Source organism: Lepidothrix coronata, unplaced genomic scaffold (genome assembly GCF_001604755.1).
Source record: "Lepidothrix coronata isolate B3197 unplaced genomic scaffold, Lepidothrix_coronata-1.0 Scaffold28, whole genome shotgun sequence".
In the NCBI taxonomy this organism is placed as follows: Eukaryota; Metazoa; Chordata; class Aves; order Passeriformes; family Pipridae; genus Lepidothrix; species Lepidothrix coronata.
The window spans coordinates 5,136,271-5,150,586 of NW_016690208.1; the positions used below are offsets into that span (position 1 = coordinate 5,136,271).

A 14,316-nucleotide genomic window follows, 5' to 3' on the forward strand; every position below is an offset into this window, starting at 1 on the left:
ACTGGCCCAGGGCAGAGTGAGGGATGGCTTTCACCAGGCAGCTGCACCATCCAAGAATATCAAAGCTCCTACTCCCTTCCCAGCTGAGGGAAGGAGGTGATATCATGTAAAACGTACCCTTTAATTTCATTGTCAAGAATTAACTTGAAATAAAAAAATCAAGCGAAACTCTGACTGCGTTGCCACCCCAAAACATACCCTGAGGGCTCTGCCTTCCCCGCAGCTCAGACAGGATGGTCTGTTCAAGCTGCCCCCTCCCTGCTGCCATGGCTGGGCATCCCCCCCACTGGGAGCATCCTTCCCACTGCCCAAGCATCCATTCCACTGGCCAAGCATCCTTCCCACTGGGAACAAATTCCCCACTGGGAGCAACCTCCCCACTGGGACCATCCTTCCCACTGCCCAAGTATCCCTCCCACTGAGACCATCCTTCCCACTGGCCAAGCATCCCTCCTGCCAGTCAAACATCCCTCCCTCCAGCCAAACATCCTTCCCACTGCGAGCATCCCTCCCTCTGGCCAGGCAGGGTGGTGCCAGCCCAGCCCAGGCAGCTCCAAGGGTCATCAGCAGTGATCCACCCTGCAGGCAGGGAGAGGCAGCACAGCACACCTCTGCCCCCCCTTCTCCCCCCCTGAACCCCCCCGGGGCCGTGTGGATAACGATCCCAGCACAAGTTTAGCTATAAACCCTGTGCTTGGAAGTGTAATTACTGCTATTATGCACTTCATAATGCCTGAGCGAGTTCATTCTCCTCACTCCGTTATTTATTGTACTTTATTAATCTAAGATTAGGGGCAATTTGTTGTAAGATGATGAGTTCCCAAAAAAGACACAATAGTTTGTTCGGGAAAAGTGCAGGATGAAAGACCAGGACGAGCACATCCCACCCCACTGGCATTAAAATAGACACTGAGGAGCACAGCCCTGGCTCTGCACCTGTACCCTCCCCAGGGAGCTGGGACAAACACAGTTCTCCTAAAAAAGAGGGAAATACAAAAAAGAGCAGCCCAGCTGCAGCCCCCCATGCGGGCACTGCAGCAGGGACAGGGGTGGGTGGAGATGCCCCCCCAAAATCTGCATTCCCAGGACACTTACATGGGCAGTTGGGCACAGGCAGCTCTCTCCGATCCCCACGGCATGTGGCAACTGCTGGGCTTGGCCTGAAAGCTGAGACATCTCTCCCTCCCAGTCCAAAATCCAGCTCCAAAATCCACCAGCCAGTCAAGAGAAGGAACTGCCAGCTCTGCCCCAGCACCTGCCCCAAGCCACACTGCTCCTTTCTGAAGGACTTGGGTGCCCCAGGTTGTTCTTGCTGTGTTTTATAAGACACCTCTTATAAGACCACGTTTCTCTTGCCATGAGAAACGTGGCTTCAAATAAATATTCCCCCTGACAGGAAAGAAAAAATCTCAGTTTTTTGCTCCTTGCCCTCACACTTCAGCTGGGTGGGAAATGCTGTTTCCAACAGAATCCTAGAATGGTTTGAGTTAGAAGGGACCTTAAAGCTCATCCCATTCCAACCACCTGCCATGGGCAGGGACACCTTCCACTAGATTAGGTTGCTCCAAACCTCATCCAACCTGGGACAATTTCTTGTCCCAGGAAATTTCTCAAGAAATTTCCCCCATCCTGTAGCAGGATGCAAATGAGACTCTTCAGAGATTTCTTGGGGGATTAAAAGAATAAACAAACCAACCAGCAAAATCCTAGAAATCTCTGCAATACTCTGCCAAGGCAGTGCAGTTCCAAGTGAGTCCCTGCTCTGAGCCCCTGCTCTGGCTCAGCCTATAGGACAGCTCTGCATCCTCTGTGCAAATCCACCTGGATCAAACACAGCAGAAACGTTGCTGTGGCCAAGTCTGGAATTAGGGAACTGTGCTGCTGGCTCAGGGGGGCTCCCCAGAGACTGTGCCAGGCACAGCTCGAGGCAGAGGAAGGTGAGGAGCAGGGCTGGAAGCTCAGGGCTGCAGCGTTTCCTCTCCCAGCATCCTGCGGCACGAGGAGCAGCAGAGGCTCCTGTGCAAAAGGCACGAGGATGCTGTGAGGGCACCACGCCATGGCCAGGCTGCCTCCGGTCCTGCTCAGCCTCCGGAGCATCTGGTGCCAACAGGGCCCCACGGGCACCAGGGGAACCTGAGCTGAGGCCAAGTCCTTCCCAAATCCTTCCCAAACCACCAAACCAGCCAGCCTGAGGCTCAGGTACCTGCTGATGGCAACCACACTGACCACCCAGGCACATCTCCTGCACCTCCAGCCCTCCTGATTCCCCTGGGGATTCTCTTTCCTTTTTCCCCCACTGTTTTCTTGCTGCTAACAGATGTTTGGGTACAGAAGTTACAGTGAGACAGATGCCACACTGAGCTTTGCACACTGACCCCCTCTGTGATCCGTGTTTGCCACCCTCTGCCCATCCCAGGGCATGCAGAGGATGGGGGGGCAGCTCCAGCCCTTCCCACCCGAGCTCCCGGCTCGCCAGCGCGACGAGCTGCTCCCGGCCCAGGGTTTGGAGATGGAAAGTGGGAATAACTGTACAGGCTGTGTGCACACAGACAACCTGGCTGCCTGCCAAGGGGAGAGACAGGGAACAAGCTGCCCCCACGCTCCATAAGCAGTAATTGAACAATTACTCAAAGGAGGAAGGCTGTGGTTTCGGCGGGGCTGTGCCAGCGAGCGTGCAGAGAACGGCTCCAAACACGGGGTGCACGGCCCCGGGGGTCCCTCATCGGCCAGGGGGATGTGTGGGTTCACCCCTCCTGTGGAGCAGCTGGGCAGGACCGATGCTGTGCCACGAGCCAAGGGTGGCTGGACGCCCCTCCACTCCCCACCGAGCCGTGAGACATCGTTGGCAGGAGCTTTCTCCATGAACACCTCGGCTTCTCCAGGGCACCACCAAACACCCGGGAAACCTCTCCCTGCAGCAACTTCCCCAATAAATCTGGCACATTTTTAAACAAGAAAGCACAGAGCAGCCAGAGAGGGATGGGGATCCAGGGCATCACTCCATCTCCCACTTTGAGGGGCAGAGCCCCCCTTCCCCTCAGGGAAGGGAAGAGGGGACACCTGTCTCAGGGAGAAGGGCTGGGGCCAGGAGAGAGAGTTTCAGAGCCTGGGAGGTACATGAGAGCACTGGGGAGACCAGTGGCAGAAGCTGCATAGTCCAAAAGGCCAAGTATCCCAAACAGGGGAAATCCAGCTGGTTTTAGTGTATCACTCTCATCCAACATCCCTTAGTAGGTGCAAGACTGAAGCTGCTTCCCCGCTCCTTCTGCAGGGTCCCAGACAATCCCAATGGATCAGGGCAGTGCTCAGGGCTGAGGCGCTCAGCAGGTCCCACAGCAGCCCCTGACAGGCACCATGACAGCCACCATGGCACAGTCACAGCCACTGTGCCACCATCACAGCCACTGCGACACCATCACAGCCACCACAGCCCTGTCACAGCCACCGTGGCACTGTCACATCCACCACAGCCCTGTCCCAGCCCTGTGGAAAGGCAGACATTCCCACCAGCTCCTGCATCCCCAGGAATGAGTTTGCTGAGCTGCCCGGGCTCCTGACAGAGCACATGCTGAGCCACACCACAGAGATTAGCAAAACTGAGTCCCCCATCAACAGCCACGCTGCACAGAGAGCCAGGATGCCATGCCCCACAAGCTCAAAAACTTGTTTCTCCCAGACTTTGTGCATTTACCACGGGAATAACTCAGGAAAAAAAATCCATCTCCCGTTTTATTATGGAGAGTGATTTTTGCCCAGGGAAAGAATTGATATTGCCAACCACTCTGCAGCAAATTAAACCCAGCTGGGTGCAGGTAATGTCATCCTGGCTCCAGCAGCAACGCTGCAGTTTTATTTTTGAGGGGATGGAAAGCAAGCTCCAAGCAGCTACTTCTGGAAAGACTCTGCCAAGACCAAGGTTGGCTTCCCAGGCCAGTCCTCAGGACAACTCAACTTGCACCATGAGAAGAGCAATTCCCTGAACTCATCCACACAAGCACTCGTGTGCCAGTGGGACAAGGGCTGGGCAAGAGGCACCAGGCTGAGGGCACTGAGCTGGGACACAGGCCCTGGCCAGCCAGAAAAGGCTTCATGAATCTGTAATGATATAAAAGAAATCTCCTGCTGGACTTTTTGTTCTTTTTTTTTTAATATATATATATATATACACACTATTTTTTATTATTAGGGAGGACATTGCAATGAGAATGGGATTTTTATCGATTCCTCGTTCCCTGAAGGCAGCTGCAATCCCTCTCCAACTGTATTCAGCAGCTGCAGGGCTCATTTCCAGGCACCAAACCAAGCACTGGAGGAAGCAGTGACACACTCAGGGGTTGGAGATCATAGAATGGTTTAGGTTGGAAGGGACCTTAAAGATCATCTTGTTCCACTTTCCTGCCATGGGCAGGGACACATTCCACTAGCCCAGGTTGCTCCAAGCCCTATCCAACCCAGCCTGGAACACTTCCAGGGATCCAGAGGCAGCCACAGCTTCTCTGGGAAACCTGTGCCAGGGCCTCTCCACCCTCCCAGGTAAGAATTTCTTCCCAATATCCCATCTAACCCTGCCTTCTGTCAGTGGGAAGACATTCCCCCTTGTCCTACCCCTCCATGCCCTGGTCAAAGTCCCTCTCCAGCTCTCTTAGAGCCCCTTCAGGCACTGGAATGTGCTCTGGGATCCCCTGATCCAGACCTCTCCGTGTGGGGTCCCAGGGCTCTCGCTCAGCACTGAGGACACATCCCCAACCGTGGGCCCTGGGCAAGGACCTGCTCATCCCTCAGCTCATCATCCCACTGTCTCCCATCCAAGGTCTGGACGTTGCCCATGGCTGGGCAGTGGCACCACTTGCTCTTAATAAAATAATGATAATAATTTTAAAAGATTAAAACCCAAAGAAGGGAAGAAGCAATGGAATAACACGCTGTGTTTCGTTCGCCTTATTTGTTTTGCAACACTGGAGGCTGACACTCATGAGTCTGCTCCTCTAATTGCTTGTGCTGATGAATCTGCATTGTTTAATTAGGGTCTGTGCATGGAGCTCATGGTTAATGGGTAATCACCAATCTGCTGCCAAGGATATCACTCCTTCCCCCAAGAAACCTGCCAGTCCCTGGGTGCAGATAATCCTCCCCACGGTGGGGATCATTTCAGAAGGGTTTGCTGGTCCCATACACAACTCCTCGGTGCCAAGAGCAGTAATGAACAAATCTTGTGCTTAAAAGCAGAATAATCATGGAATCACAGACTGCTTTGGGTTGGAAGGGACCTTTAAAAGTCAGGGACACCTTCACTAGACCAGGCTGCTCAAAGCCCCATCCAAGGTGGCCTTGAACACTTGGAGCATCCACCCCTAATCCATCACTAATTTAAAGCCAAGTCCAACCACTGTTCTCAGCAGCAGTACTGCCCAAAGTACTTTGCTCACCAGTGCACACACACCACACAACCCCCCCAGATTCCAAGGGGTTTTTTACTCTCTGGAGAACACCGTTGGCCTCTCCCTGTGGCCAGAGCGACGGTCCCCGGGGCCGGCGGTGCCAGCGCAGCCCTCGCCCCTTCCCGCGGCGCCGGCGCGGGGAAAACACGCGGAGAACTTACTGTGAGAAGGAGGAATCCACGCTGAAGTCCTCGGCGTGAGGCCTACAGAGCGAGAGCATCACAGCAGGTGAGGGAGTGAGGGAAGGCACAGCCACCCGGGGGGGAAACCGGCACAACCACGGGGGACGCCGACACCGCGGCACCGACATCGCCCCAGCGGGTCACACCACACCTCCCTGTTCAGGTCCCACTGGGGGGACACCAGGGACACAGTGATGCTCTGGTGGCTTTGCCAACGTCTGGCCCCTTTAAGGACTCAGCTCCGTGGATAAAAGCAATTTTTATGCCTTTTTTTTTTCTTTTTTAAACGAGCAAACGGCATCGCTGCTCTGCTGCTAATCAGCGTCACGCCTTCTCTGCTGAGAAATTGGGCTTTGGGAGGTTGGTGTTTTTAGGGGCTGGGGGTGCTTTTGGAGGAACTCAGTGTTGTGTTTCTCCTGGGCTGGTTTTACAGGCACGAGTGATGAACAGAGAAGGGAAAATAAAACAGCATAAAAAATAAATCAAATCAAATAAAATCAAATAACAGAAAGGAATAATGAGGGTAAGGGGGGGGTGAGGGCAGGGGGAGAAAGAAGAACATAAAGAAATATGAGAACAGGTGGGAGGCAAAGGGCCTGTGCTCGTGTACTGTACATCCCACAGACAGACAGACAGACAGACAGAGCTGCAAAGGGAAATTAGAGCTGCAAAGGGAAAAATTCCTTTTGCAAAAGTGATGCTCTTCCAGAGATCCCTGGGATGGCTCTGGGTCCCCATCACCAACAGCATTAGCTGAGCCTGAGCCCTTCCCTGCTCCAGCAGTGCCCTGAACCTGCCTGAGCCTCAGCCCTTCCCTGCTCCAGCAGTGCCCTCTCTCCTCTCCTTATTTACCACGAGCCAGGACAACCGAGAAATATCATCCCAGCCAACGGGGCACTTGCAGCTCATAAAGATTTTTCTTGTATTTTGCTTTTGCTTTATGAGGCCACAGCACTCCAGCACAGTGCAAAATAAATAAAAGCAATAAATCCACATTTCAGTGAAAATGCGAGTCCAAAGGAAGCCGATCCATCCCTCAGCTCCCGGGCACGCGGAGCAGCCTCCCTGCGACGTGATTTACTTTGCTGCTGCTGCTGCTCCTCAGCTCTGATCCCTGTGAGGGCTGCAGGGGGGAGCTCAGAGGGAGCACAGGATGTCCCACTGGGGGATGTCCCACCCCGGGGGACACCGACAGCAAGGTCCCCACACCTCAGATCTGGGAAAGCCACAGGAGATGCTCCATTTGGGAGAGATGCCAGGGCCTGGTGGGAGGGAGCAGGGATTCGATGTGGGGTGAGGTGATGCTGTCTAGACACAGCCCCACCTCCCATGACAGGAGGCTGCAAGGTCCCCAACCCTAAATGGGGAGTTCTTGGGGGGACGTGGGGCAGGAGGGGCTGGGGACAAATAGGACAAATCTTGTGCTTATCTGTTCCCTTAAAAGCAGCATAATCACGGAATCCAAGGGTGGTTTGGGTTGGAAGAGACCTTAAAGCTCATCTCATTCCACCCCCTGCCATGGGCAGGGACACCTTCCACTAGACCAGGTTCCTCCAAGCCCTGTCCAACCCAGCCTGGAACACTTCCAGGGATGGGGCAACCACAGCTTCTCTGGGCAACCTGTGCCAGGGCCTCACCTCCCTCCCAGGGAAGAATTTCTCCCCAGTATCCCATCTAACCCTGCCCTCTGGCAGTGAGAAGCCATTCCCTCTTGTCNTATCCCATCTAACCCTGCCCTCTGGCAGTGAGAAGCCATTCCCCCTTGTCCTGTCACTCCAGGCCCTTATCCAAGGTCCCTCTCCAGCTCTCTTAGAGCCCCTTTAGGTACTGAAGGTCTCTCCAGAGGCTTCTCTTCTCTGGCTGAACACCCCCAGCTCCTGCCCCTCTCCCACCTGCCTCCCACCCCTCTTCCCTGCTCATCTCCAGCTTTCTTGTGTGACCCTCCTGGAGCAGTGAGTTCACACCAAGTGGTCCCTCGTGCTGTCTCTCACAGCAAGAACAAGCCCTGGGGTGGGTCTATCAGCTGTGCTGTCCCTCGGAGCAGTCCTGGCATTTATTGGTGACAACCATCCCAGATTTTCTCCAGCTGCAGACCAGAGGCAGGCACAGCCCGCGGGAAGGAGCTCGCCAGCTCAGCCTCCCTCCTGCCAAATTGGATTATCCCACGTTAGCAGCAGGGGCTGCTCAAGCCCCTCCACTTGTGTTTGGTTTTGAACAGTAGCCTTTTATGCCTCACAGAGATGTTTATGGGGAAAGAATCAGCGGATGATTTGGTTTTCTCCTAATCTAGTGCCAGCTGGCAGCCGGGAAGGGGCTCATTCCAGCTGCAGCTCCCCAGTGCACAACAACACTCCTGAAAACCAAACAGCAGAAGCACATTTAATCACACAGCCCGATGGGGTCCTGCAGACCCTGCAGGTCTGGCACCACTGTGGGTTCCAGAGCACTGGGATGAGCCAGCAGGATTCCCAGGACACCTTCCTCAGACTCCTCCTTCCCACCAGGCACCCAAATTCTCATAAACAGTCCAATCGCTGAGAAAATACGGAAATTTTTCTAAGAAAACTAAAAATCATTCCAAATCTCATCTGGAAAACAGCTGTTTTCCAGATCCCAAAACTTATTATCCGTGATTTACAACAGACAGAACTAAAACCATTTAACGGCGTCAGAAAGGTTGCACTGGCTTTTAATGTGTTTTAGATAATCTGCTTCAAATTCACCTTTTTATTTCATCCAGACCTGCCTCCCTGGGTATCCCTGTGCAGACAAACCTCAACTCATCTCATTCCTACCGTGGAAAATAACCATGGCACAGGCTGTGAGCCTGACCTTCGCTCCCTCCTGGAGTCCGGGGCCTGGGAGACAAATGCCATACCCAGACAGGGAAAGCTGAGGCCCCTTGCCCTGGTGTTGCTAAGCATTAAATCACAATGCCAAGCTCCTGGCTGGCACAAGCAGCACCTCCCAGAGAAAAGGGCAGAGCAGGAAAGGATGGGAGAAAGGAGAGGAGCAGAGAGGGAAGGAACTTGGCTGCTCCAGAGACATGTCTGCCCCCACCTTTCAAGCTGCAGCCCCTTACAAAAAAGAAAGGTTTTATTAGAAGGTGAAGAGACAAAGGCACATTTATTATTAGAACAAAAGCCATAATAAACCTTGCTTATGTAAAAGAGAGCAATCACCTGCCCACCCATGCTGGAGGCAGCTCCTCAGCTGAGCAGCCACCTTCCACCTCATCTGCCTCCTCAGCTCCGGCTCCAGCACACCCCAGCAAAGCGGTTCTGCTCCCCTGAGCTGGGCAGGGATGTGAGCAGCACCCCTGGGCTCCAGCACCCCAAGAATTTGGGTAGCAGAACCAGCCCCCTTCTCTCCAGGGTAGGAAGGCAGCCATGCCAAGCCCCAGCTCTGCTCCCAGCCCTGCCAGGGCACTGCGGGATCCAGGTGGCATTTGGCTCATCTGCCTCATGCAGATAATTTGAGGCTAAAAACTGTCCCTGCCTTTCAAGTGCTCGAGGATGCTCAGATGGAGAGAGCAGCAAAGCACAGCAGCAGCTCAGCCCAGCTAACAGAGAGCCCTGCTCCCTCCCAGCAAACTCCCTGCCAGCCCTGCGCCTTCCCTGCTGTCTCCTGGATTTTTGGTAAACGAAGAGTATTAAAAATTCACCTCTGGTTCTGCATTTCCTATTCAATTTACAGCCATCATTTCCAAACAAAAAAAAAAAACTCAAAAAACAAAATCATGCCTTGACTTAAAGCCTCTGAGAGTTAAAAAGACACAAGTAATGACCTGCCAACACCACACTTGGCTTCAGGCTGCTTAATCACCACTTGCAAGGCTCAGAGGTGTTTGGAGACCAGGGCAAAAAGGTATTAAATCTGATGGCTTTCTCCTCTGGCCATGGGAAGGATTTAATGCCTTTTCACCCTGATCTCAAAATGCCTTCAAGATGAGGTCAAGGCAGGGGGGGTTAAGATGAGCCAAGCAAGGTAAGTGCTTGGGAAGGCTTCCTGAAGTGCTGCTCATGCTCTAAAGACATGAGCTGCACCACGGTTCCTACCATATTGACAGTGAGAAACTCAGCCCAAAATAGCCTGATGTGAGAAGGACAGATGGAAGGAGATGAAAAAAGAAAGTAAAGAGGGGGAGAAGGAACGAGCAAGAGGAAGGGGAAAGGGAGAGGAAGGTGCACACATCCTGCTCACAAACGCGTGTGAGAGGGGAGGGGAAGGGCAGCCCCCCTTCCCGGCTGCAGGAGGGAGCAGGGATGACCCCAGGAAAGGGATTGAGCCCCCAGCACACCCAGTTTGGAGGTGTGCTGGTGGGCACCTGGAAAAGCCACCAACTGCTCCAGGCACGTGCTGACAGCTGGAGAAGTGCCACACGGACAAGCCCTTCCAAGCCCTTCCACGACCAGAGGCAGAGCACCCGCACAGGCAGGGAGGCAGCCTGGGCTCAGCTGCCTCCTCAAGGTACTTCCCTAATCACAGAGGTACTTTTCCTTGGCTTTCCTCTGCAAAACCCCTATCACAACTAAAATACAGAAAGTTTGGAAGCAAACAGGCGCGGTGCCAAAGCCGCAGCGTCGCTCGCTGCAGCCGGACAAGCTGTTCCCAGCCCACTGTCCAGCACTGCCTGCAGTTCCCTTCCAGGAAGTTGTGCCTCCCCCAGAATCATAAAATCATAGGTTGGAAAGGATGTCCAAGATCATCAGATCTGACTGTTAACCCAGCACTGCCAAGGCCACCACTATCCCATGTCCCCAGGCACCACAACCACACGTCATGTAAATCCCTCCAGGGACGGTGACTCCACCACTGCCCTGGGCAGCTGTGCCAGGCCTGGACAACCCTTTTGCTGAAGAAATTTTGCCCCAAATCCAATCTAAATATTCCCTGGCACAACTTGGGGCTGCTTCCTCTTGTCCTAGTGATCGTTACTTGGGAGAACAGACCAATCCCACCTGGCTACAACCTCCTTTCACTGCCAAGACTGGGCACTGGGCAAAAATGCCCTCAGATCCTGAGGCTGCTCTAACACACAGCTCCCTGTCTTTGCTAATGAGTTTTAATGAGTCCCTGGAGTCCTGACAAGTGCTTGATCCTTGTAGAGGAAAGACTGGGCCTGAGCTTGGAGGGGGGTTATGAGACCCCCTCATGTCATGGTCCTGCACAGCCCCACATGCCCTCTCAGAGGGATGGTCATGGCTGGCATCCCACTCTTCCAGCAAGCAGGAAAGCCTCTCCTGGAGGAGGAACATGCTAATCCCTGTGCCCTGATGAGACCTGGTGGGAATGAGGGATCTAAAATAAACAGAGCCAAAACCCAAGTGCTGTGCTGAGCGTGGCATCCTTGGGTGGGGATGGTGTCTGGTTGGCAGTGCTATGTAGGGCACCGACACTCTCAGCAGTGCTGGCGGCTCCCCAGCAGCCGTGGGAGGAGAGCTCAGCACTTCCCCAGCCCAGCCTGTTCCCCTCCAGCACCCAGCTCAGGGGGTGGCATCACCCCGTGCCCAGGGCACAAACACTTTGTGCCAGAGCGTGCTGGAGACAGGGACAGGGGGGTGAGGGATGGGAACCACAGACACGGGACCAGACCCTGAAACACAGCCCAGACTGCACAAGGGAGCTGAGAGCTGGGCCCTGGCTGGGACACAGTGATGGGGGTCCTGTCCCTGAGCACAGGAGTGGGTACAAAATGGGGGATGAGCAGAGCCTGGGGGCCATTCCAGCAGCTCAGGGGCCATTCCAGCAGCTCAGGGGCCATTCCAGCGGCTCCAGAACAAAGACAAGAAGAAGCCAGGCTCAAGCCTGGGATGAAATTGCTGCTGTTTATGAACAGCTCTGTTTAGTGCAAAGGATGGCAACGGTCAGCTCCCTGTGCTGGCAGCAGGATCTGGGATTGTTTCTTGTTCATCAGGATCAAGGAGTGCATTCCCATGCTGCCCTTACAGTGGAGTTCAGCAGCTGAGCACCCTGCCCGATTTCTGCAGTGGTCCTACACTGAAAACACCCCTGGCATCACCCAGCAGTGCCCAGAAACTCCCAGGTTAAATGGTGTGTAAGAAGTGCCACCCCCCAGGCCTGACAATGCCAAGGAAAACACACTCAAGGCTGGAAGGAGAGGTGATGCTCAGTGAGCACCTTCCCATGGGAGCGCCAGGCACAGAACCACGGGCAGGTTGAGGGTTGGACCTCAGAGCTGAGACCAGCCCGTGGTTTGGTAACTGCTGGGGGAAGGGTTGGAGACACCACGCTCCAGTCTGGGCAACCATCACACACCAACACCCTGTCAGCAAACAGCTGCACGGCAGAGTGAGCCCCAGCTGGACTTGGTGCTCCCCAGGCAGAGACACCCCTGCCAAAAATACACCCCAGTGAGGGCTGCCCTGCCCAGTCAGAGGGAAAGCAGATCAAGACCAAAACACTTTTTAAGCAAAACTGTTGGAACTCCCCCAGGTTCCATTTCAGGTCTTCCCCATAAAGGCTCCCACAGCAAAGCCAGTTCCTGCCCTCCCTCCCAAAGTGGCAGCTGAGTCCCAGCTCAGAGAGGAGTGGTGCAGGAGCCAGGTCTGGCACAGATGCAGAAATCCTCCCATCACAAACCCTCTCAACACCCCCGACCTCAGCACTACCCAAATACCTGGTGTATGAACCCTCATCCACAGCCAGCAGAGCAGCAGCAGAAGACCCGAGGCTGGAGTATACATTGGCAGGGCAGGGGGGAGCAAATCCCACCCAGGGAATGTCCCTGGCACAGCATTTCTCCTGCCCAAAGCCGCCTCGCCGGGAGCGGAGGTGCCCGACCAGCACATGGCACTGGCTGAGGGCAGAGATACAGCTCTGAAAGCACTTTTTCCAACAAAGCTTTTGTTATTAAAGAGATGTTAAAAATAAATAAATTAGCTGTTGACTTATTGTCCCCCCGGGAGGGGATTCAGCAGCACAGCACGGGGATGGTTCGGCAGGGAATCATATCCAGGCTGCTCCGACCTGCTCTAGAGAACATCCCCCAGAGAGCTGCCTGCAAGGACACAGCAGCTGCAATGGTTTCACTGGCCAGACTGGACCTGCCCGTGGTCTCCCTGTGTGCAAGTGCCAGGCAATGAAAACACACTGAGCCAGACCTGTTTGTTGATACCTGGCTGCCCCCGGTGGGAACAAAACATCGACCGGCCGCATTTGGGTGAATTCCTCACTGCCCAGAGTGCTTTACCTTCAAGAAACCTCCCAGCAAACTTGCCCCAGCAGAATGCTGCTGTTTGCCTCTGAGGAAACTCCAGCCACCTTGTTGACTGGAACAGGGCTGAAGCAAAGTCCCATTTATTCCTGCCAAAAATATCTCGAACCGAGAGACAAGGCAAGGCTGCGGGAGGTGGGAACGTGCAGCCTGAAGGAGAAAGGGAGGGAAGGATCCAACTGCTGTCCTGATGGGTGAAGAGCAGTCAGCCCCCTCTGGGACACACACAGCAAAGGGACAGGAGGGAACAGGTAAGAGATGCAGAGGGAAAAATTATTCCCCCTGGGAGTGACCAAACCCTGCACCCGGCACCCAGAAAAGCTGAGAAATCTCCAGCAAGATGTTCAGAACTCAGCAGGGCTGGTCCTGAGCCAGCTGGGACAACTTTAAAGCCCGTCCAGCTTTGAGCAGGTTTGGAGCAGAGCCCTCCAGGGTCCTCTCCAATCCCAGCTCTTCTGCAATGCTAATTTTCTCCCCCAGACCTCAGCAGTTCAGATTTCGGCAGCTCAACAAACACAACTCAAGGAGGCGAGGGGGGGACACCCAGCCCTGCCAAGGCCTGGAGTGGAGTGTCCAAAGCAGATACCTAAAGGGAATGTTTGCAATCCCGTTGGAATACCACTGTTCCCTGGGACAGGCAGTGGCCAGAGCTTCCCCTGCTTCCAGCAGAGCTGCACAAACAGGACATGGTTATCTTGTAAAAACGTTTGTTTGTGTTTTTAAACCCACCCCTCCGGTGTTACAGGGAGATCACCGGCCCATGGAATGGGATCCAAGCAGATATTTCCACGTCCTGCCTCCCGCCAGCAGCTTCTCCCCAAACACAGAGCATTCCACGGAGAGCTCAGAGCACAGCTGGGCTTTGCTCTGACTTTGTTCCCCATCACACCTTTCCCTTTCAAATCCCTCCCAACACAAGGCACAGGGAACCTGCCTCAGGAAAAACTCGGCTCGCAGGGAAAGGCTCAGCCTCTCCCGGCTTCTCCAGTCGCTATCACTGGCTGCCAGAAGAGTTTCAGTGCCCAGGCAGATGGTCTGCAGCTGAGCCTGCCCTCCCTGGCATAGCCTAGAGGCTGCCCTGCTTCCAACCTCATCTCAGAGCAGTTCCTGACATACAGAAGTAGCTCCAAGCCTCTTCAGTGGGAGACATTCCCACAGGGGCAGCCTGGGCTGGTCCCACCCCGCACACAGGAAAAAATCCTTATCCAGGATGCCCAGGGACACTCCTGAAGTCCCTTTTTTGCCTTCCAAGTGTAGAATAATACATATCTGTGGAGTGGTTTCTCCTCAGATGAATTCAAATCCTTTCCTCCTGTTTTGACTGGGAACTCCTAAAAGCTCTGAGGTGCTGCAATGACTAAGAGACAGAGTAAGGAGGTAAATAAAGTAGGTGAGAATTATTTCACTGGCTTCAATCATCTGGAGAAATCATTTGCATCCCTGAGAACATCCTCTAACA

General features: G+C 54.2%; 1 protein-coding gene across 9 annotated transcripts in view; it reads right to left on the reverse strand.

Moving 5' to 3' along the window:
- The window catches only part of KCNT1 (potassium sodium-activated channel subfamily T member 1), a 67,934-nt gene that overhangs the window by 26,723 nt on the left and 26,895 nt on the right, over positions 1-14,316 (reverse strand). For 5 of the 9 annotated variants that reach the window (XM_017810385.1, XM_017810386.1, XM_017810384.1 and 2 more), the window contains exon 2: positions 5,600-5,641. The exons of the other annotated variants lie outside the window; for them this stretch is intronic. In XM_017810385.1, the coding sequence (XP_017665874.1) occupies positions 5,600-5,641 (42 nt within the window). The remainder of the gene's footprint in view (positions 1-5,599; positions 5,642-14,316) is intronic. 9 annotated transcript variants of the gene reach the window in all.